The 24,112-nt window shown below is 37.9% G+C and overlaps 1 protein-coding gene across 3 annotated transcripts in view; it reads left to right on the forward strand.

Moving 5' to 3' along the window:
• The first annotated feature begins 8,100 nt into the window (after positions 1-8,100).
• The window catches only part of KCNH8 (potassium voltage-gated channel subfamily H member 8), a 177,275-nt gene continuing 161,263 nt past the window's right edge, over positions 8,101-24,112 (forward strand). For 2 of the 3 annotated variants that reach the window (XM_026799499.2, XM_074538270.1), the window contains exon 1: positions 8,101-8,719. In XM_026799499.2, coding sequence (XP_026655300.1) covers positions 8,644-8,719 — 76 coding nt within the window. In that variant the 5' untranslated portion in view covers positions 8,101-8,643. The remainder of the gene's footprint in view (positions 8,720-24,112) is intronic. The other variant, XM_005480926.4, reaches the window with a different exon arrangement.

Raw genomic sequence — 24,112 nt, forward strand, 5'->3', positions numbered from 1 at the left:
GATGAGTTGGAGAAGATTAAAAAGTAAATCAATCAGCATTAAGGCTGATCTGTTACATCCTTGATGGATCAAGTTAGACTCCTGTTCCTTAATTACTTGCTGTTTAACTGTTGTCTTCTGAAGAACTTGTTATGTAGAAGTAAGATTTACTGAAAAACAAAGGGTTGTGCAGGATTTCTTGTGTTTCAGGGGTTTTCAATTTATTTTCAAACAGTGATGCAACTGACTTAAGTAGAAGAAAATTCAGTTATCACTGTTATAATCAAAAAGTCATGTAATCTGAACTGTAGCTAACAAGGGTTTTATCTAAAATCCGTGGGAAATGGTGCTTTTATTCTATTTCTGAAAACATGTATGTTCTGCAGTACCTTAAGCAATTTAACCTAGTCTAGTTGATGCAAGGATTCTTGAAAAAACTCTAACCCACTTAAAATATTTTTTTTAATCAGTACTCTGTAGTAATGCGCCCCCTGTTGACAGAGTGACAAAATTATCCTTTGTCTCTTAAAAAAGAAAAAAAAGCCCAGAAGTTTCTCTACTCAGTTAGGTAAAATGACACCTGATAGGACCTCGGGAACTTCACCTAAAACTTAAGGATAGCCAATTGGACAGAAGCCAAAAAGTCCTGCCTAAGCAATTTACTAGAAAAAGAAGAGAACAAAAGGAAATAATCACTTTTGTGAGGTGATTTACCAGGAGCGAGAACCTCTTGCCCTGGCTCGATTTTTCTCTGTAAAGAGCTTTGCTATTTTGCCTTTTATTGAAACTTTTCTGTTTCCAACACTGCCACAGAAGCCATCCTGCTGACTTTATGCTATCTGAGGGGGCTGAGCTATATCGAGTGTGATAGAAATCTCCAAAAGCTTATAAGACCTGGCTCGAGGAGACCCTCATATCAGTACTTTTTTTCCTTGTCCCTCTCACTCTTCCTCCAATTAGGAGAAGGTACTATTACATTAAGTGGTCTGAAAATTTTATTATTGCTTCAACTAACTCTTGGCAAAGCAATTGATCTTGTTGCGTCTGTACTTATACTAATAAAGCATCTTTGGGTTTTTTAAGTGCATTTACACTTTATAGACAGGCATTTTGGAACTATAGGAATATATTTTAGAGTTAAACACATTTTTCTCTAACAATTTGGGAATTTTCTTAAGCTGCTGCTCATGATGTTTTAATGATACATTAAATACACTTTTTTTGTCTCTGTGATCATTGTATTTGCTATCTTCTATGGCAAAGATCAAACACCTCAAGATACCCTTAAAATACATGTCAATTAAGGTCACTCTACTATATATTTTGAAGTAGAAAGTACATTTGACCTGCTGTAAGTATTGGTCCTGAATTATTTCTGTGTAAAACAATGCTGAAAGAATTAAGTTGTCATCGTCCAGTTATTGTTGAGAGATTATGAAAGGTACTGAAAAATATGCTGATTATACTTATGTAATGGGGAGAACTTCCGTTTTCTCTGTTGGAAGTTTCTAAAGCAAAATTTAAATATGACTTCAAGTTATTGCTGTTGACTTCTGCAAAGCTTGCCAATTGCACCTTAGAGAAAATGCACTATTACTGTTAACACCCAAACAAGCCATATATTGAGTGGTATTAATATTTACCATCTAAATCTCTAAATATCAGAGAATTTTCACCTGTTTCTCTCTAGGAGGATATTTTTGGTAGATAAATTAGATGTCAGGTCTAATTTATAATTAATATAAAGGTCTATTTAAAGTACATACATCATAGCACTAATTTCTGTTTCTTTATGATATGAAGTGATTAAAAATACTTGTACATTATGATCTTGGAATTTTCCAATGCTTTTAACTTGTTTTAAACATAAATCTTATATTTTAATACTAGATTTTTACTTTTTAAAATGCAGTAAAATCCAAGAGAAAAGAAGGAATAAGACCTAGTAGTGCCACCCAGGCTTTTTATTAATGAATCCTCTGTCAAGGCAATTGCAGTGATAAATCTGAAGATGACATCTAGTGAAGTACTATTCTGTTTCCTTTGGAGTGTTCTGTGTCTTGGTAGTCTTTCGTGACTTGCAGTGATTTATAACAAACAATGTTGCTCTCACTTCCTGCTCTCTTGTCACTTCATGGATGGTCACAAAATCCTCATTCCCACCAGCACCACAACAGTGCTGGGGACCAGCATAACTGAACTGCTTAATTCTTTTAGCATTATCTGTGGTGCTCTGCAGGTCAGAAAAATTAATAAATTGAAACCAGCTGGCGTGTCCCAGCCTCTTCTCTATTGCACTGGTGCAAGTCAGGAAAAATATGGCTGAGTCATGGGGGTTATTTTGGTGATGTTGAAGAAGATTAAGAAGAATATAAATTGTGCTCAAAAAATACCAGGCAAGGAAAAGAAGAAATTGTTTTAGACTGATCTGGTTTAAGGATTTTAAAATAGGTGTAATTATGAAGGGATTTGTTCTGTCTTTGGAGCTGCTTTTCAATAATGGTATTTAGAATGTGATCATGAAATTTAGATAGCTATTTCCCAGCGTTCAGGGGATATCTATGTGAAAGCATGGTAGCACAATTTCTAATTAACTTGGAGGGATCTGTGGGAGGAATCACTTTTTACACCTGCATGTAGGAAGGTGATGTTTAAGGCTTAAGAGAAAATCCCATATCTAGAGCTGTGCTTGTGATTATTCTGTATTCAAAGCATCCTTCTGTGTCTCTTATACAATCAGTAAAACCTCTCAAATTTTTGGACTGAGTTCTCCTTTGTTTTCTCTAGGCACAATCTTGCCTTGCAAATAATTCTGGTTCTGTACTCTTTGAATCCAAGCAGATATATGGTAATGGATTGCATTTTACAATGAAATTATCTTAAACTCCAGGTCATAAAAAGGCAAAGTTCTGATATTACTATAAAGAATACTGTCAACAGCTATTTTGATATTCAGTAAGTGAATTCATTCCCTTTTAAAAGAGAGAATTTGGAAGAAAATTAGTACTCCTTATTAACAGGTGAACTGAATTGGTGACATTTTTTGAAATGTGGAATAATCTACAACATCCTTTAGCATGAGCATTGCCTCTAGTGCCACAGTGAGGGTGAAAGGCTTATGATGTCTTTCATACCCAGGAAATAGGAAATAAGCCATTACAATGCCTCAGTCTCTTCTGAATTTAACTTTATTTTTATCTTTATTTTACTGCAACAATTTTAAGAAGAAAATTCTGTTCCTAATCAGTTAAATATAAGGTTCATCACCAGAATTGTAGTGTAGCTATTTTACTTTTTATTTTATATTAGTAGTATTATTTTTGATGGCTTTGGCTTTAGTTTGCTGGGGGATTCGGTTTTGTTTTCTGGTGAAAACCAAACTTCATTGAGAGCAGATATTGTTTATTCAGCTTTAGATGTTAATTTTGTGCATAACTCCTTTATGCAGTACTTTTTTCCAATAAACAATGAGTTCTTCCCCACATGATGGTGCTCAATTAATGTGAGAGCAATTGAGTGTCTTCTTAATTCCTTGTTGTTTGAAATGTGGTTCAATAACTTTCTGAATGCTATCCAATCTCTTCAATAACAACTGCTAATTTGTTTCTAGCGTTATCAGAGGTTTTTGTGAAATTTTGTTGTTTTGTGAACATTAACCATATCCACACAATCCTTGGAGGTGAAAATTATGATTCTATTTTATAGACAGGAAAGTGGAAAACAAATTTTATAGTCTTATTATTTTTGAGATCTGATAGTCTATTCACCATTTTTTTTTGTTTGACAACAGAGCTACCTTTAGATCTTACTTCATTTTCTACGTTGTAGAAAAGTAGAAAGCATCTTTCAAGAGACAGCATCTTCTCTCATCATAAATCTGATGGACACACGAAACCTGGGTCTGTGAATGTATGAAGAGATTTCTAACCATACAAAACACAAATCAGTATTGTATAAATCATTCATCTACTTAGCTGAGCAATATGTATAATGGAATTAAACCTTATCCGTGATCACCTATATATTTCAAAAGAAAACAAAAGCATAAATTGCAGCCTAATAGGGTGGTGATATCAGTATAATCAGGACCCTGTGCATCTACCACAGTACTTTTTCAGTACTTCAGTGAATGGCATGTCTCTGAACATCAGGTTTGCATCCTTTAACACCAGTGCTAAAAAGAAATGAGACTTTTGCCAAAAGGTTTCATGGGTGTCTGCCAGGAGCAGAGGAAAAGTGAGCTTTAAATCTTTAACTTCATTCAAAGTACCACCATGTATGGATTCTCCTGTTTGCTTGCAACTTCATCCAGTTTGTAGGAACTCAGTCTCCTCCTGAGCCAGAGGTGCTGGCTGTGCATTTAAACTTCAACCCAAACTGTCCCTTGTTTGACAGAGTTGTAATTATGCAGCTCTGTTCTTGAAAATTTCTCTTGTTGGCTTATGCACAACAAAAGGCAGGGGCCAGCATTTCTTGAAGTGCAACAATCATTTATCAGGATAATATTCTTAACAAACACTAGTTCAGACTAAATTAGCCTGTTAATTGCAGATGAACAGCAGGTTGCCATTCTTTGCAATTTTTTAGTATTTTCAGGCTTTTTAATAATTATTTTGTTTTCCACTGGATGCCAGGGTTAACAAACAAATAAGTGGGTGGCAATTTCAAGCACAAAAGTAAGCTGCAAGCAGTCCTTGTTCATTTGATTTTCACTATCTGCTTTCATTTGCCTAATTGTAGCAGGTAGGTTGAGGTCAAATGGTTATGCCAGGGAAGCAACTCCTGACTTCTTGCTTCATGAGGTAATTCATGATAATCTGGAATAATGATAACAAGATTTGGGAAAAGTTCTGTTGGATAAGCCATAAATGAAGAAAAGTTATGAGCAAAACTGCTACAACACACTGCTCCTTGCTTATATTTTGTGCAAAACTCTGCCTATGCCCACATTTCCGGGTAGCAAGCAATAATATAGATTATACCGTGCCTCACAATGTAATGTGAGATGTTGAGTGCCCAAGTAGCTGTGGATAAGTAAGGGGAAATGTAATGCTGAGATTTTATTTATATACTGTTGAGTAATTTGAAGTGGCAAACTTTATTTTCTTAGATAGTCCTTCTGGTCTAAACTCTAAGCCCCTGAATAAAGTTCATTTGCAATCTCTGGATGCTAATGGCATCCTGAAGAGTAGCAGCAGTGCTATCAGTACTTAATTTCTCACTTTTAGTACTGTTTATCTGTAACTCTTATCCATATATTTTTACATATATTTATGCTTTTGAATTCAGCAAAATGCTCCACAGCAAAAAAAAAAAAAAGGAATATGGGGAGTGGGCTATTTACGTAAATTGGATATAGACTAATACAAAAAAATCAAAGTTAGATTCCAAGTCTTGCTTACCTGTCCTTGCCAGCAAAAATAGTATTTTATTAGGCACTATGTCCAGATTTTCCAGATATTAGAAATTGATACAGCAAAACTGAAAGCTGGTTTATTAAAACAAGGTAAAAATCACCTGGGTTTTTATTTTAATTTTCCATATATATATATATATATATTCTATATATGTCTGTGACTATTGAGATTACCTTTGTTTTCCACTTAAAGCATAAAAATAATTTTCCAAATAATTTTCCAAATAATTTTTGACTGCAATCTTTCAGCTCCTCCTTTTACCTCTCTTTTACATATGCTCAGCTCTTTTCTCCTTTTCTTAACTATTTCTCCTTTGCTTACCAAAATTTCAGCCTGTTAAATTTGTCTGCTATGAGCAACTTGAAGAGTTTACCGTGTTTTGTAGTAAGCTCTCTGAAGTACCACTTTGTATTAAGGAGGATTACTCTTATAAGTAAAAGTCTCTAGAATTTGCTAAATACAAGTGCAAAATAGGGAAGTGCACTTCAATTTCTCATCTTTTGTAGTTTGAGTCTTTTTATGTACATTATTTTTGTAATATATTTTATTAGCTCTACTTCAACGGCATTTGGGTTGTTGCTTTGTGATACACAGAACACAAACACAAAATTTTTAGGAGCTTGATTGTTACTAGTTGTTCATAGTATGTAGCCATTTCCACAAGCAATATATAACAGTATGGCATGATTGTGAGAACTTGTGAAGAACAGCAAACTTCCTCTTTCCTGAAGTTCTCAGAGATGAAGAGGCTTTCCAGCAGCATTTGGTATCATTCACTCTTGTGCATCAGCAGAATTTCCTTTCACTGCCATTGCTATCACATCCCCCTGGCTAGTGGTGAATTTCAATAACTAATTTGTGTTCACCCCTATCAACATGGAATATGCCATGCAACTCCTCTGGCACTTACCCATCCTTTCTGAGCTGTGTGTTTGCATAACTTTTTGGCATTCTTTGTCCAAGTTAAGTCCCAAGGCTTTATTAAAACATTTTTTGTCTCATGATTAAGAAGTTTCCACGAGCTCTTAATAAAGCTCTAAACTTACTGAAGCTGTTATGTCATACAGCCCTCAAAACACTATGATTAAGGCCATTTATGGCCTTGCAGACTTATCAGGCAACAACTTGACTCTCCTTGTCTCTTTTGCCTTTTGTGATGACCAAAATTGAAAAATACATTTATATGTTTAAGTTTATATGTGGGTTTGCTTCTCCTGACTGCCTGTACTAGGAGTAAGAATACACTCCTTTCTCTTTCACTGCATCCCTACTTAAATGGTGTTTGGTCAGGCCATGGAGAAAAGTGCAAACTGAAACACAATTGCAGCACCACAGGCTACAACATAGGCAAGCCTTTTGTCAAGTTTCAAAGCTTTGGATTTATTTTAACAACCTCTGTTGCTGAGCACTTTGGCAGAAGTGAAAACCTGATCATGCTTTTCAGAGTTTTCCAGGTATTGAAATAGGATTTTCTGTATTTCACTAGTGAGTATGTGTATCATTAAATCCAAGCAGCCAGAGAGGCTAAATGGAAAACTATAAATAGAAATTAATTTTGTGACTCTGCCTATATTGAACTGGAAGATATGAGAATAATAAGGAAAATTAAAAATTGCTGGTATAAAAATTGTATACTTTAAGGACAAGGCTGCTGCTTATATACTTTAAGGACAAGGCTGACCTGAATTTGAAGATTATCAGATAGCAAGAAACTGATAGTACTTTGATATCTTGAAAACTTCATAAGTACTGTACAGACAGTCTCTCAGTTCATGTGTTACAACTGAAAACTGATCTGGTAACTCTATATCAACTAGTTTGTGAAAGGCTTCTAGTACAAGGGCAACTGGACAGATTCATGACCTCAGCAAAATACTGCTGCATTCTCCAGAGCCAAGGTGACGTTACCATGGGTAGGCTTTATATTGTACAAGAAACCCTGTGTATCAGCATTTTCTGAGGTTCTGGGGGCTTTCTGTGTTTCATTATCTGTTGTAAAGAAAGACCATTTTTTTTCTTTTGTAACCTGTCTGTGCTGCTTATCCTGAAAAGTGGGAATCAAAGTCTTTTAACCATCTGGAGAAAGAGAGAATCCTAAATAAACAGGAATAGCAAAAAATACAAATAGCAGTACTGTAAAATAGCAAGAACCCAACAGGCTTCCTCTGCACAGTGACTTTGTAGATTAGGGAGTGTACTCCCACTACTTTTCTCTAGAGTCTTTTAATCCTGAAAGAACATGGGGAAGTTTTTCCATTGCTGCTACAGTAAGTGAAATGACTGTACTGTGGAGAGTTGACTGGCAGCATTTAAAGAGCCATGATACCAGTCTGAGCAGGTTACTCATCTGAATGTGGAATGCCACTTCTTTCTCACTATTGTTCCATATTTATTGATTGGAATTTACACAATAGACCTTCTGGGCTAGGATATGTATTAATTCTCTCTTTGGATGGCAGAAAACAAATATTTCAGGAATTTTTCAGGGAAGAATGTTGAAAGAATATTATAGGATGTACTAAAAATCACAGAAAAATACCCATTCCTTAAATGAAATAGCCTAACCATGCAAATAATGTCTGAGGCCACACAACTGGTGGAGAATTATCCATATCCCAGTCTCACTCTCCAGTGAGCATCTCCAGAGGCATTTGCTATCTATCAAGGGTGTTTCTTCTTGCAGCAAAGTAAGAACCTGCGCTTTACCCTGCGATATCATTACTCATAAAACAGGGTCCCTGTGAGCTGAGATACTTGGGATCCTTCTCAGGCGCTGGAGCTGAAATGTGTCTGAAGCTGCCGGGGGCGGAGGAGGCTCCGTAGCCCCCGGGGATCGCCGGTCCCTGCGCTGCCCCGCCCAACGCGGCTCCGCTACAGGTGGATAAAGGTGGCTCTTCCCCGGCTCCCTGCTCTCCTCCAGCCCGTCCTTCCTCACGGCGGCTCTCCCCAGGCGCCCCCCTCCCGCTCGCTTGGGAGGGGTGCGGGGAGGGGGCGCGGGCGCTGCCGGCCGGGGGCGCGCCCCCGCACCTGTGCGCGGCTCCCGGGGCGGGAGCGCCGTGCGGGGCCGGGGCTGACGAGCGGGGGGCTCCCGGCGCCGGAGGCGGCGCGGCGGCATCCCCATCCTCCTTCTCCTCCCTATCCCTCCGCCTCCTCCCTCCCTACCTTCCCCCGGGCGCCCTCTGCACTTACTTCTCGAGCCACCCTCGTAGACAAACTTTGATGGGGAACCTCGCACCGCGCTGGAAAAATGCCGGTTATGAAGGGATTATTGGCACCCCAGAATACCTTCCTCGACACCATCGCCACCCGGTTTGACGGCACACGTGAGTCCGGGCTGGGGCTTCGGACTGCCGGGGAAGGGGATGCACGGGGGGCATTGCGTGTACGGTGGGAGCTTCCCCTTCCCTCCGCCCCCCGGGGGTTCCCTGGTACCAGAAGCCGGCAATGAGGAAGGCGAGGCGAGGGAGCTCCCAGGCTCTCTCTCCTGCCTGGCTTCTCCACAGCTTTGCAGGCGAGGAGGGCGCCGGGTCCCCTCCGCCTGCGATGCCCTGCGCGGGGGCTCTCAGGGGCTGAAGCCCGGCTCCCTGCGGGAAAGTTGCGCGCTGGGCTGGGGCTTCCCCCGCGCCCCAGGCAGCCCAGAGACCGCCCGGGAGAGGCACGCTCAGAGCCTGGGCTGGGCTTCGCTAGGAGGTTTCGGGAATCTATTTTGTTGAGTACCCCTAGCCTTGAGGGGTTCGAAATGTCCCCAAAAGCTGAATTTCTGTGAGTCGGGCTCCGCAGTGGCAGAGGCTGTGGCAGGGCGTTGGTGGCGGCAGGCGGGCAGGACCTAGGGTCCCCCGGCGGTGGCGGCCCGGCTGCAGCACCACGGAGAGGTCCCGGCCCGGGCGGGGCCCGGCCCGGCTCGGCTCCGCTCCCCCGGGCGGGAGCTGCCCCCCCGGCACGGCTGCCGTGCTCCCCCTCCGGCCCTGCGGGGGGACCCGCCTGTGTCCTGACTTCAGTTTCCTCTTCAACGGGGCTCGCGCATAATAAAAGGAGCAGGGAGACAGCGAATTTGAGCCAAAATGGACTGCCTTCCCTTTAATTCCCTTTTAAGAAATCTAGTCATCAACAGTGGAAAATAAACAAACTCAGGTTTGAGTTGCTGTTAGCTGTTTCTTGACTGAAAACATTGCTATCTAATTGGTTTGGTATCTTCTTGATTATTGGCATTCCCTCTGTGGTTCAATTACCGTGTGATTAAGACAGATGAACTGTGATTACTGAATCAGCAAGTTGTAAACCGTCAAGAAAATGATGCAGTCACAGAGATCAATTGCGGAGAAGCACAGAACTGCATTATAACTGCTCTGCTAGTCTGAGGATACACAGATAATTACGATCCAGGGTTGTGTGTAACTGATACTTCAATATAAAGCAATCTCTCGTAAAACTACTTAGATGTACCTTTAAATTCCTTTGACTACAGAACTCAAAGTCCTTTTCCCCCATCTTCCAACCTTTTATTTCTACAAAGTGTATGGGTGTTATTTACTGCGTATTGGAGCATGTGGCTCTTATTAGAGTTTTGTTGCTGATACTGCTGTTTGCCAGAAAAGCAATCCTTCCCTTTGTGCTCAGGACCCTCCCCCTTCACAATGGTTTCCTTTCAAAGGATGAAGCACACAGCCTGTGAGCTGTACACACAAACACTTCACATATTCTATACTGTTCTTCAAAGATTCAATTTAGCAAGCAACATTAGTGATGACATCCAGGTCTCTTATTAAATAAAACACCAGAAAAATGTCTAATCCCCATCTTCTCAGTGACACCAACAGGCGAGTGTGGTAGAAAGCTCTTTTCTTAGCTGGATTCTACACTCATGCTGAGCTCCTTTTTAAGACAATAATTTTGCTGACTTTCACAAAGTGAAGGACTGACCTTTCCTTAAACAAAAAACAGACCCCGGCATCTTACATTGAAATTTAATGCTAACAACTCATCTGCTTTTTCTTGGGATATAATTGAAAAATAATGTAATTAGATATTTAAGTTCACCAGAGAGTGCAGCACATTATCTATTTATTAGAGTTTATTGAAATATTTCTTTTTAGTTAGCCTTCCAGAACCTGGCTTAAATATTAAACAGGTGTATTCTAGAAGTTCTTATTGCATGATCATTGGCATGTGAAATATTCCAGGACCTTCACACAGAAACGTGTTTTATGTACTATGTGGTTTTACACCTAGAAAAACTTTGAAGGAAGACACTATTCCATGGAAAACAGCTGGCATGTCTCTTAAAATACAGAATAATGTGACATCTCCTTTAGAGCGTTAAAGAGATGAATCAGCTTTATGTCATCTGAAACAAAGTTTCAGAAATAGAAATTATTTCAGTTCAGAAACAGCTCACCTGCTTTGTTGATTTGGAAATGCTAAATTAAAATATAAAATTAATACTTCTTTAACTGGCCAAAAAATTTCAAATAAAAAATCATAATTTTTCAAAATATGTGTACATATCTGACCATCAAGTAGAAAAGTTAAAACCAATTTATTTTTCATTTAAATTGCCTGTGTGGCTAGTATTCCTGAGCTTGCTCAGGTGGCTAAAGCTAGAAGTAGTACCCATGGCTAATCCTTGCAGGAATCAGTCCCATGCCTTACTAATTTTATGGGTGATACAGTCTGTGGAAAGAGTAGGATTGATCCATGGCACTGAACCTGAGGTTATGTTTCAAAACCTTTGACCTCCCACATGCTGATATTTAAATGTTAAAATAATGTCTTGTGTCCAATGTATTTTTTTCTTTTTTTTTTTTCTTTTTTATTTATTTTTGTTTTCCTGTTGTTTTAATACAGTCTGTAGTTAACAGACCTCTTTTCAGTTTAAGCCTCTGGGAAGGATATATTATGTTGTCATCAGTGATAGACTAATCCACCAATGCATCTTTAATCCAGAAGGGGGATAATTCTAATTCCGGGCAAAAGTGCAAGAAGGGATTCCAGATAATATTAGAAAATATGCTTTGCTTTGCACGGAATTTTCAAAATTTCATTGACAGAACTTTTTAAACTATACTATTGCAGTGACTTATGTCTAATTAGCAGTTATAAATTTCACTATGAAAAAATACTGTAGATCTCAAAAAAAATGTATAAAACAAGTCTTTGGCAGGTGCTTCAGCTGTGCAGAATCTCCCAGTAGATTTTTTTTTCAGTATGTTACACATCAGTATTCTTTATATATAAAACCAATAATATGTGCTAAAGAAAGCAATTAGATTAATTTTGGGGTTACTATTAGCCGTGCAGGAGATTGCAGAAGTCTCCTGCAAATTTCCCATTACCTGTGTTGCAGATGTGGAAGAGCAGCATTAAAGGTTTGCTTCTCTGGATTTCCATGGCAGAGCTCTTGTCTCTGTGTGCTGTCATACAGACACCTTCTTCCAACTCAAAAATATCTTTTGTGGTCCTGCATCTTAAATTAAGTTAATGGTTTCTCACAATGTTTTCCTCTCCATCCAAAATGTAAACACTAAGTCAGCTAAGACTTTTTGCCCCCTCTGTTAACAATGTGTTTATTGCCTATGTGGAAAACAAGCATAAGCATTTCAAATGAGTGGTGTGGGGTTTAGGGGTTTTGGTTGGTTTAGTTTTGTTTTGCTTTTTATATTTTCGAGACAAAATAACATTTTAAAGTGTGAAAATATTTAAAATATAAACCTATAATTAACCCCACCACGAAATATTATGAAACTGAATGTCTGAAGTGAGTTATTACACTTCAAGTTTTTGAATGGAAAATTTGCATATTGCTGCTTCTTAACCCTATTTAGATCAGGCAAAGCATTCTGAAATAGTTGCATGGTAGGAAATTATGTTCTATTGTTTTCATATATATATACACACATACATAAATATTCTTCATGCACTATTTATTTATTTTAATAAATACACACCAAAGTCGTGGTTTCTGGAAATGTGTGCGACTTTCTCAGAGAGTAAAGTCAACAGAGATTCAGCAAATAGCCTTATTAACTTTTATTTAAAAAGAACAACAATTTTGTGTTCATGGTTATACTATGAAATGACAGCTGAAGTTCTATAATTATCTCCTGTCTGTCATATGTGATCAGATTCCATATTAAGTGCGTACTTCACATTCTTATTGACAATTTTACACTATCCAACCTGAAGATCAAGCTGAGTAAATTTCTTCTTGCTCAGTGTCAATGGTGATTATCTGTTAATTCTCTATTTGCTGAACAACTTCTACATTCAAATATATTTTCCAATTAAAGTCGTGCTCAAGTACTAACAAAAGGATCTTTGCACCTAAACAGCAATTTTCATAACTGTTTGGTTTTTTTCCTTCCTGATAAAATGGAATCAGTTTTCTGATTGTTTTAGTTACCCTTGAGGTATGATTGAAAAGCACCTGATGAGAACATACAGATTTAAGCGTACCAAATGCGATGTCAGCACACTTCTGCTGGCACTGTGGGTAGAACCAGGTTGTCTCTTTTGCATTATTGTCAGTTGGTAGAGAGCTGAAAGCCTTTGTGTGCAGTGATCTTTCCAGATTGCAGATTGCCATTGAGGGTCAGATTCCTCCCCCACTCTTTCCCAGCTACCCCCAGCACTTGCTTTCCTGTCTCACAAACAAACTGGTGATGTCTGCTAGGTTGAACCAATGAACTAACACTTTCTGTAACTTTGTTGTCAAATTCTGTCTCATTCAGGGTGAATCCTATCCTCTCTACACCAGTCAATGTGCTGCTGAATAGTATCACAGAAACTTCAAAAGCAGAAAAGTGCTTCTTAGCTGCCTGGGGGTTCTCCCTCACACAAGTTCAAGGAATTGCAGCAGTATCAGGTGTAGGGAAGCAACAGCTGAGTTTCCAGGGGGAGGAAGCTTTTCATCAGACTCCAGGATCAGAATGTTCCACCTGACAAAGACAAAATATGCTCCAGTTACACACTGGGAGCAGAGTGGCTGGAAGGCTGCCCAGCAGAAAAGTCCCTTGGGGTGCTGGGTGACAGCTGGCTGAACGTGAGCCAGTGTGTGACATCCTGGCCTGTTTTAGGAATTGTGGGGCCAGTTGAACCAGGGCAGGGATCATAGACCATACATGGCCCTGGTGAGGCTGCAATTTAAACACAGTGTCCAGCTCTGGGCCCCTCAATTCGGGGAGGACATTGAGGTGCTGGGGTGGGTACAGAGCAGGACAGTGAAGCTGGTGAAGGGTCTGGAGAGAATGTCCTATGAGGAGCAGCTGAGGGAGCTGGCGTTGTTTAACCTGGAGGAAAGGAGGCTCAGGGACACCTTATCACTCTCTACAAATGCTTGAAAGGAGGCTGTAGCCAGGTGGGGAATGGTCTCTTCTTCCAGGCAACCAGTGACAGGATTAGAGGACACAGTCTCAAGCTGTCCTAGGGGAAGCTTAGGTTGGGCTTTAGAAATAAATTTATCACTATCCCTGCAGGTGTGCAAGTAAGCACTGGATATGGCACTTGGTGTAAACATGGTGGTGTTCAGTCCTAGGTTGGACTTGATGGTCTCAGGGTTATTTTCCAACTGAGTTGATTCTGAGATTCTGTAAAATCCTGCGACCAAGGAAGGGTGACTCAAACTGTGATAAGCACTGATCAAAGTCAAAGAGAATTCAAAGCAGTGACAGTGGAAAATCTGGTGGTCTGTCAAACTGTCCTTCTGAAGGAATAAGAGCAGGGAAGCTGGTCAAATTCTTTGTCATAGAGATGGGGTGAGTTGGCCAGAGGGAAATTTCCAAAGATACTTCTATTCTTGCTCCTATGTTAATCCAGAATTGTTTAGTGCTTTTACTCATATCCTTGAACAAGTAAATAATGTGGTGTTGTGAACTAATCATTTGTCACTGGAAAAATATACAGTCAACACTGGAAAGAATATTGCCTGTTCTCAGCTCAGAGCCCCCAAAATGCAGACCTTGCCTGTCTTGACTTTTCTCTGTAAGATGTGACCAGCACTGCACCTTGCTGTAAAACCATTACTAAAAAAAGCAAATATGATTTTTAGTATAAACCAGGGATTGGATGCTGGAACCTGTTTTGTATTGTTGCTTTTTGCTGGAAGTAACCAAGTGGCTAGATTAGGCAGCTAACTGGAAAATCTTTTCCTCGTCTTTTGGCACAAGTTTTGGGGGTGTAGAACTTCATAATTTAAGGTCAGTTTATCTGTTTTTCTTCACTTTCAGCAGTTAGAGTGAATTCTGGTTCTAGCTTGAGCTAAAATTGGACCTGAAAGATGGAATTGGAAGGGTTTCAAGGCATCTTAAGACCATGTTTTGCTTAATTTTTCAGTTCTAGTCCTAAGGACCTGATTCAAGCAAACAAAAATGTATTCAGGCATTATTTTTAATGCACAATCACTTTAAAACCATGAAAAATGGTCATTACTGCATGTTTTATTCAGAGTCCATGTTATTGTTAGAAAAAATACTGATTTATTCAAATTCCTGAGTGATGTTCTCTTACTTTTTGCTAGACAGAAATAAGACAGGATCTGTAGTTCTTCCATTCAGAGGCTATATAATTCAGTAATCACACTAATCTTAGATTAGTATTATAAATATAAAGTTGGACTAATAGCACACATCATCAGTTCAGAAATAAACCCTGTATTTGAAGTCAAGGCAAGCATTTGAGATTTAAGAGTGAAAATATTCATTAAATAAGGGATATTTTTTTCCTTAATAACAAAATAATATTATCTTCTGTATTGTTTTTGGGTAGAAACTTGATTCACAGTGCAGTGATCAAATCAAATCTGTATATTTGAAGTTACATATATTTGAATGAATGTGTAGTTTGTGTTAGTGGAAGAATTTTTTTAGTGTTTCTAAACCATAGATGATTATCTGGATTCCCACTGGAGAGTTTCTGTAAAAGTCCCTTTATTCCCTTCCCCAGACATGTATTACTTTTTTCTCTGTCTTTGCATTTCAATGAGTAAATAGATTCACCCTAGAAACAGATTTCTCTTATGGCCATCATAACATTTGTACATTCAACCTCTATTATCAATTTTTATTTTATTTGTGCAGGTAGCAATTCTATGTGCATTCCCAGCCTTTTTGGATGTAAAGGAAAGATGCTCAGAGTATTTTTCAGGGCTCTAAAGAGTAGAAATGCAACAAAAACACTGCCTCAAGCACATGTAGGAGTGTAAACAAATAGATGTACATGAATATATTAAAATAAATCAGGCAAGATAGGGGTTTACAGAGCATTCACTGCTCCTAGTAGTAGTCTGAGGAAATGAATTTTTGAGAAAAACAAGGTACATGTATTGCATGTGCTGTAGCCTGGAAAAGGTTAACAAAGACAGTTGCTACAGCAGTTTTGCATCATCACAAGCAAGCTCATCTTACCTTGTGTTAAAGTGACTGAAAGGAAAAAGCAGGTAAGGAGCAACCTGCTCACAGAGTAATTTTGTTTCTTGCCCACTCACTCTAAAAATAAATAAATAAGAAATAAGGAAAAAAGAAAAGATGGCAATAGAAGGAGGTGGGGAATGGGAGGCACAACAAGATAAGAAACAAACACAGCATTCTCAAATCTCAGAGAGGAGAGAGATTTCCTGAACAGCAAGAAAAAAAGTCTTCTTTTGTGCTTTATCTTGCCAAGAGCTTCTGGCTCCTTCTGTTTTCTGGGACTGATAGTAGTATTCAAAGACTTTGGAACAGGTGTTGTTCTTAAAATACAAGCGTATTCAACGTTGAACTTGACATTAAATATCGTCTGAGCATCCCTAAAGCTTAATGCTGGCTGTCAATCATTTCAGGGACAGCTGAAGACAATTGTGTTATGGAGAAATATGTTGTCTTCCCTGTTGATCTTTTGAAGAGAAAACAGCTTCCAGTGTGCCAGCATTCAATTAGCTTTCTCCTCAGTCCTTAATCTTAGACCCCTAGTCATCAGAAGTATTTTGGTTTTTTCTCTTTTTTAAACTTATAGAAATATAGAAGGATTCATTCTGAGCTCAATAGACCTGAAATTCATTGTTGCAGCTTTTTTTGGTGGCCTTTGCTTTTTGCCTTCCATCTCACTCAATAGTGAGTTATGACATGTGACTAGGCATCTTATTCCAAAGGTATGAAAGAGAATTCTGAGCTGGTCCTTGTGTCATTTATTTGATGTTTAGAATGAGAAAATTTTCCTTGGACAAATAGCTTGATTTTTTTTTTTCCCCCTCTAAATGTCAGATAACTCCTGGACAAGTGATGAGCGTGTTTTTGCATAAGTTCTGCCTTTTCTTACATTTTTAGTTAGGAATTTCTCACAATCTATTTCAGGAATTTACAGTGATATGAAAAACAATAGGGAAACTATATTATTTTCGAGGAAAATACTTTTGCAGAAAAAACAGTCTTCTTTGTGGAAGATCAAAAGGACTCGTAGGAGAGTAAAAATCTTCAAAAGTCAATAATAATCACAGTGTATCATTGACAAGCTCTTTTCTCTACTTTTTTTGTGTTTTTTAATGGTTGAAAATACAAATCAAATCAAAATACATGGTATTTTAATCCACATTTTTCTTTTTTCTGTATGAATTATGTTTGTGAGATGATAAGATATTCACTGCATTTATTAAACTGAATTGTTTCTTTACTGTGTTAAAAGATCTTGAGGTTTGGAATTTGGACTTAACATTTTATTTTTTTCACTTCCAGAACAGTGGGAAGAAGAATGCACCTCGTAAAACGTGTAGTTACAGAATTATATGTTAGTGATTTAAATAATTAAAAGTTCAATGTAGAAAAGAATAGTTAATAAATATTAATGAAAGGTCTTGAGTTACGCATTTGCCAAGATTAAGGAAAATTAACAGGATCACTGATTTACAGAGGAATATATATAGCTGTAAGTTGTGTCTGCTTCAGTGCTGTAATAATTGGGTGACAGCATGGGAGGAAAAAGGTGAGAGAATAGTGTGGTTATGCACTATATTTTGGGGGCCTTTCAAGGTCTTACTGTAAATTAGTCTTTGTGATTTTTAAAGCATGGTTTTAATGGCCCTCTTTGAAGCAGAGCTATGACTAAGTTATCTTCTTAGTCATGCTCAAGAGTTGCTTCTGCACTGGAAACAGAAACCAGGATGCATTAGAAATCCTGACTGTCTTTGCTACCTCTTTGTATGTTTACAGGAATATTTCTATTGGTTGTTGGTTTGTTTGGGATTTTTTTTAGTTGATGTATGTGACATGTTTAGACTTCACCAGGAGAGTGACTCTGCTGGCATGCCTTGCCAAGCATGAGCAGGGGATGGTCCATGGACCTGTTGCCTGGTCTTCCTGCCTGGAATTGGGCAGGTGATGCTCTTCCATTGTACTGCACTGAGCACTTTCCCTGAGGAAAGGGAGGCGTGGGAGGCTTGGCCAGCCACATCAGTCATGTGAACTCACTGCAGCGCAGTGTGGGACCACAGACACTATTCATCCTTTACACACTTACAGCTTAAAGCATACTTCCAGATTTTATTCTGATAGGGTGGAGATTTGCATCCAACTATTTTCAGTTCCCTGTAAAATCTTGCTATTTTCCCATCTTAATCAGTGATTTTTGTTTTCTTCAAATTCATTAGCAATTACAATTAATTATTAATTAACAAATTTTTGTACCTGTAGATAGTAGTCACAAGTGATGTCTGAATTTTGAATAAGCAGTCTCTTATCCTTTAAGAACTTTTGAAAACCCAAGATTATAAGCAACCTTAAACACAAAATTGATTATTTTTTTAAAAAGTTTACTTACAGAATGAACTCAGTGGTGATTGATTTTTAGAGATAAGGGATAGTCCTGGGTGGTAAAGTGTACAAGTGATGTTTGGCCAAGAAAAGAAAAAGGAGGGAGCAGCTGTGAGGAAGCAGAGATGGATTGACTGATGGGCTTGCTGAGCGAGCAGCAGGCATTGCTCTGGAATGAACCAAATGCTTCCCCACGCTGCTGATCGATCCTTGCAGCAGAGACAGTGATCAACAACAGTCAGGATGGACAGGGGGAAATTGCTGCAGACATTTAAACACACCAGTCATGATTCTTACATAAATAAGACAAGCAGGTGTGGAACTGTGTTGATACTGCTGTGAGCATGATCCAGATGGGGATTTGGGATTTTGGTTCCAATTACAACTCGGTGCTAATCATCGAATTAGATAGTGGGAGCAGTAGCTCTTGGAGAAATGCACAGACTTTGCTGCCTGCATCCAGTTGGAGCTATATGAATTGCAGTTTTCCCCCCTGCTTTTGTTCTGATCAAATAAGACTGTTATGTATCAAAAATGGTGCTTCCTTTTGATGCCAACAGTATCTTCAGTAAAGCAATTATCTATCTGGACATTTCAACACTTAGTATTTCAAATAAGCTTATAAATAGAGAAACATATAGGCTGATGGTAACCTGCTTTAATTACAGTTGAAATCATTCTTCAGATAGGATAAGCACTTCATTTATTAATTTTCCTGCTGATATGTGTCTCCTGGGAATGATTGCTTGAACTGTCAGGGGAGCTACAGACCTTCAGTTTCTGTCTTTTGTAGTGAATTATTGTAATGTTGCTAATTTCTGCTGGGTTTTTTTGTGGGTATGGTTTTTAAGCATAAACAATCACAACCTCACACTGTAACAATCTCATCTGGAATATATCAAATTACTGAAGCAATAACTTTATATAAATAGGTATGATCACTCAAAGAAAAAGGTGGAAATTAAAACAGCCGCTTTATGCATCAATAAGTCAGAAGCAAAGTGCAGTTGAATAGTTAACTGGCACTCTCACAAGTGATAAGCATGAGGAGTGTCTCTTCCAGGGAAGCAGCAGACTAAGTTCAGGGAAATAAAATTCATTTAATAAATAAATAATCTGGTATTATAGTAATTATTTTGCAGTTTTGTTTTATTCTTCATTTAAAAGCAAGTTTTCCTTTTATGAGTCCAGTGTAGGCAAGGTCCTCTCACTTCCTCTCACAAGGAAGACAAAGGCCAGAAAACCCAGCAGTAGAAATACTGTGTGACCCACACCATGATGGATGGATCTTAATAAGCTGAGTTTTAGGAGCTGAGTGAAATAATTATGAGTAAAGCTAAGAGGTTAGAATTAATTGGGAGAATATTATTAGGTTTTTCCCCAGCCTGATATGGTTGATATGTCAGTTTATATGAACTGTCATTGAAAATAATGCCTCTAGGTGCTCTATTAAAGGTTGTGAGACATCTTCTGCCAACTTTACATATTCTGTTTTATGGTATGACTTTCTAAGAAAAGCAAGAATGAAGAAGAAAGAAGTTTTTTTACATTTATAGAATGAAGGAATTGGCTTCTAATCTTTTGGATGCTCAGAAGTCTATAAAATTGATTGTTTGTACATAATTAAGATGTACATAACTATTTATTCAATGAACTATTTTTCTAAAGTGAAGTTAATGAGAAAGAATCCTTGTTTCTTAGTTTGATAGTAGCTGTTTTTCTAGCTGTTAAATTTTGACATATTGCTGTGCTGAGAACAGTGATTTTATTTCATCTGCTTTACTGCTTAGAGTATTGTAGCAGTTTGCACAGCACTTGAATGTTTTGGCGTTCATTTATCATGGCTAATTCATGGCTTCCAGGGAGGATCTGTGAATGGCACAATAAACTAAATGTAATAACAGAATAGTTTGCTCCTGAAAGCAGGTGCTTCCTGATAGGTTTTTCAGGCTTGGCAAGCAAAGTTTGTGGCAGCAAAATAATGCAGTGAGTGTTCTAATTGTTTGGCTGTGCAAAAAAATGAAATCCTTCCTTTTTGACAGACCAGTGTTTTCTTTGGCACATAACACAATGCCATCTTGGGCCACATGATGCAGAATATTTCTGGGGCTGATGAAAATTTGGGTATGTCTTTCAGCCAGGCTCAGCTCAACTGCAGGGCTTGCTGTTCTGCTGCAGGGAAGCACCAACACTTCTCTTGTTCTGGGAACCTCTTTTCCAGATAAGTCCTTGAATAAAAAATCAAACATCAGAGCTGGCATCTACATAAACAGTGTGGACCCCTGGCAGGAAAGGGTCTAAATTACAGCACTGTCTGATGGTCACAGGCCTGTCTGCTGGGATTGTGAGGCGAGAGTCAAGAGCTGTTCTCTGTATTTTCAAGAAAGTAAAATAGTCCCCAGAAATAAATTAAATTTTTAACAAAAATTTAATTTCTTTCTGGTAGCATTGCTGCTCCATACTGAGGGATATGTTTTTACACTTGCTAAATCCTCAATAGCTCCTACATGAATTTTATACTTGCACTTAAAATCTAACATGTGGTGTAATTACAGAAAACCAACCAAAATATATTTCTGAAGGCAAAAAAAAATCTTCAGTTTTTAATTATCTGAAATTTTGGATCAGTCCTGAAATTTTATCAAGTTTTAAGCTTTTGAAGTAATTTTCAGTAACCTTTCACATTTTGTTACTCATGAAATGTCATGATGACCAAAATAATTTCAAGATCTCTTGTAACATCTAGGTATTTCTGTTGTTAAAATATGGTGATAGAGAACATAATAGCTACAGCAGAAGAGAAATAGAGAAGTAAAAAAAATGAAGGCTGTATCTTATTTTCAGAAGTGTAAATTACTATGAGAGTTGCAGATGCAAGACTTTCACCACTAAAAACCACTCTTGCACCTTATCTATCCTATTCTTGCCATGAAAGGGACAGGTTTCACACCCTTAATCCTTCCAGCATGGTTCCTTTATATGAATGGATTGTTGCACATGAGAAGCATATTTCCATCCCTGTGTTTCCAAAATTACTCTTATAAAATGACATCCTGACAAGACCAGAGTAGCTGGAAATGTTAAACTTGGCTTAGATTGTACTGATGACAAACAGGAAGGAGCAAAGCGTGGAACTAGATAGTCTAGGCCACAGAAACTCATCTTGCATTAGAAACAGAAAATATCTTGCTTTTTCTAATCTTATAATGGTCTCAATCACAGACTTTGAAGAAATGAAGAGGATTTTTCATGACAGGAGATTTGTAACAACCTACACTATGATGAAACAGCACGTCTATAAAGAGCAATTCTATCTTTACTTGCAATGCATATCTTTCAGAACATTAACGCTCAGTCAACAAGACAAAACCTTTTCGTATAAATGTGGTTTTAAATGTCCAGGAGGAAAAAAAATGTTCCTCTAAAATTATACTCTACTTTCCAAAAAGTTGTTCTAATGACACAGCTTTCACGTAGCTTTCAGACCAAAATCAGAAACCAAATTGCATAAATGTTTAAAAGGCAAAAAAAAGCCTCAGACTAAAAGAGGAACTCAAACAAACTTACATCATTGAAAATGTGGCAATAATAAATTTATGTATTTTATCACATTGATATATTTTTATTTCAGAACTTCAGGATTGCAATATTGTGTTCTACCACATTTTGGGAAGCATCAAAAACAGAGTAGCTTTTACTGGTATTAACTGCATTTTCTGAGGGACAGCTGAATTTGTTTTCAATCCACTGAAAGTAAAAATAGAACTACTGTGAATACTCTAAGGTGTCACAGTATGTTTTCCTGCTTTCTAAATCACCAAGACCAGAACGTCCCAGCACTTCAACCAAGTGCACTTCGCTGCTTCTTCAGCGTAGTATCTTTTCCAATTCCTTCCATTCCAGCTGGATACCAGTGACCCAACCTGACTTTCTCCCAAGACAGCTCTCGACCTGGCTCAGATCAGTTGGAAAATTTCTTTTGCCAAGTGTGGGAGAGTTGTCCTTGAAGTGTGGGGACATTTAGTTGCTTCCTCGTTCACCAGGCTAACTGTAAAAGGACTCAGAGGTTTTATTTCCATAAATAATACACAGGTTCCAAACAGGTTTGTGAGAACAGCAGCACAAGCCCAAGTTTTTCTCCATAACTTAAATATAAAATCAGTGATGAGAAATGAAAACCTTTAGGCCCTAGCCCTGGACTGGTCACTTGTATTATGCAGTGAAAATGGTACCAATTCAAATGGATAGCTGGCAAATTACCTTGGATAATCCTTTTCTCTTATTTTTAATTAATAATTTTGTTTCCTAATTTGACAAAGTGCTGAAATTCTAACATTTAATATTTGCTAAAATATCAGAGATAAAAATCTCTTTAGCTCTCGCAAATATATGAAAGGGGTAAAAAATGAATCTGTGTGCCAACAATCCTTGTTTACCCTTGCAGTTGAGCTGCTATATGAATATTCTGTAATCCAGTACTGTCAAGTTGACACTGAAATTTGGTGAAATTAGGGCACGAGTCATTTTTCTCCTGTATATGTTATAAAACTTATTGTATATCCTCTTCCCTGATAAATATTGTTGAAAATAGGCCGGGGATTTAGTGTTGAGAAGAGAGGAGATGGGGAGAAGAATCTGAGGTGTACGGGAAACACAGCCACTTAAGTCCTGTTTATTACAAAAAGCAGCAGTACATTAAACCTTCCTTGAGAGATTCAGCAAGCATGGGCAATCCATTGCAGTTCAAATATCACCCTTTAGAACACTCTGAAATAGACACCTAACTGATTCTGTATTGAAGCTTTCCAATTTAAGGCTTTTTTGGCTTCAGTAACCTGAAATAAATGTGATGCATTAAGTCTGAGTCTATTGCTGTGAGGGAGAAAATAAATCAGTTGAAATGTTCAGAACATAGTCATATACGCTATTTGTCCTTCTTGCTATTTTAGACAGGAAGGTTTTTTTAGCACTGAATACCTCTGAAAGGTATGGTGAATGTTGCACTATTTTTCTTTGCTGAACTGGTTCAAGTTATTTGCAGAATGGAATACAGGAAGGTGCTTTTCTTTCTTTTGTCTGCAGAGGGAATCTTACATTCCTAATCTTTAGTGCTTCTTGGATGCACTCTAATTAGAGGTCCAAAATAGACTGTATAACTCCCCTTCATAGCTGCATAAAACTTATAAGAATCTCGTAATAGCTCCTCTGAAATCTCTCATATCTGGAAATAGTGAAACCAATTATGTTTGAGAGTTGCCTTTTTCTGCTTTTATGGAAGGATCTTGCATAACACCCTGAGAAGCACACCTCTTAAGAGAACTGATGCAGAAAGTGAAAGAGTGGTCAAAAGCAGAGCCACCTAGTTTCTTGCCTTGCGTTTTTTTCCCTGCGGATGAATTTGAACTAATTTCATCAACAGAAATTGCTGCCTAAGTGGAATAATTTATTTTCTTGAAACAATTTAGAAATAAATGACACTTAAATGAATTTTCTAACAACATTCATTTTTACACTGTTTCAGCTAAATCATATATTAGCACACAAAATGAAGCAGCTGGAGATAGTTCTGACACTTGAGAAAATACCTAAATTTTTAGCCATGAATTTAACCCAACTGGGTATCAAGAATATTTTTTTAGATATGCGTGATATTGGTAGCAGTCTTAATATGCACATCATGTGTTTTCTGATAATTAAACCATTATTTGAGTATATATTCAGTTATTTAATATCTTTAACATTGCTGAATACAGTTTTGGTTTTGCCCAAAAATGTACTTGAGCAATATGAACTTAGCTGGTTTTGTTATTAGAATGAAAATCTGCTTGCTGTTTGTTTGGGTTTTTGTAAATACTGAAATAATCACTAATGTAATTGCCAATGAATCACACATTGCGCATTACTCCAAATCTTTCATGCAGTCTTTTATGGTTTTCCTTATGA

This window comes from Zonotrichia albicollis, chromosome 1, assembly GCF_047830755.1.
Source record: "Zonotrichia albicollis isolate bZonAlb1 chromosome 1, bZonAlb1.hap1, whole genome shotgun sequence".
NCBI lineage: Eukaryota > Metazoa > Chordata > Aves > Passeriformes > Passerellidae > Zonotrichia > Zonotrichia albicollis.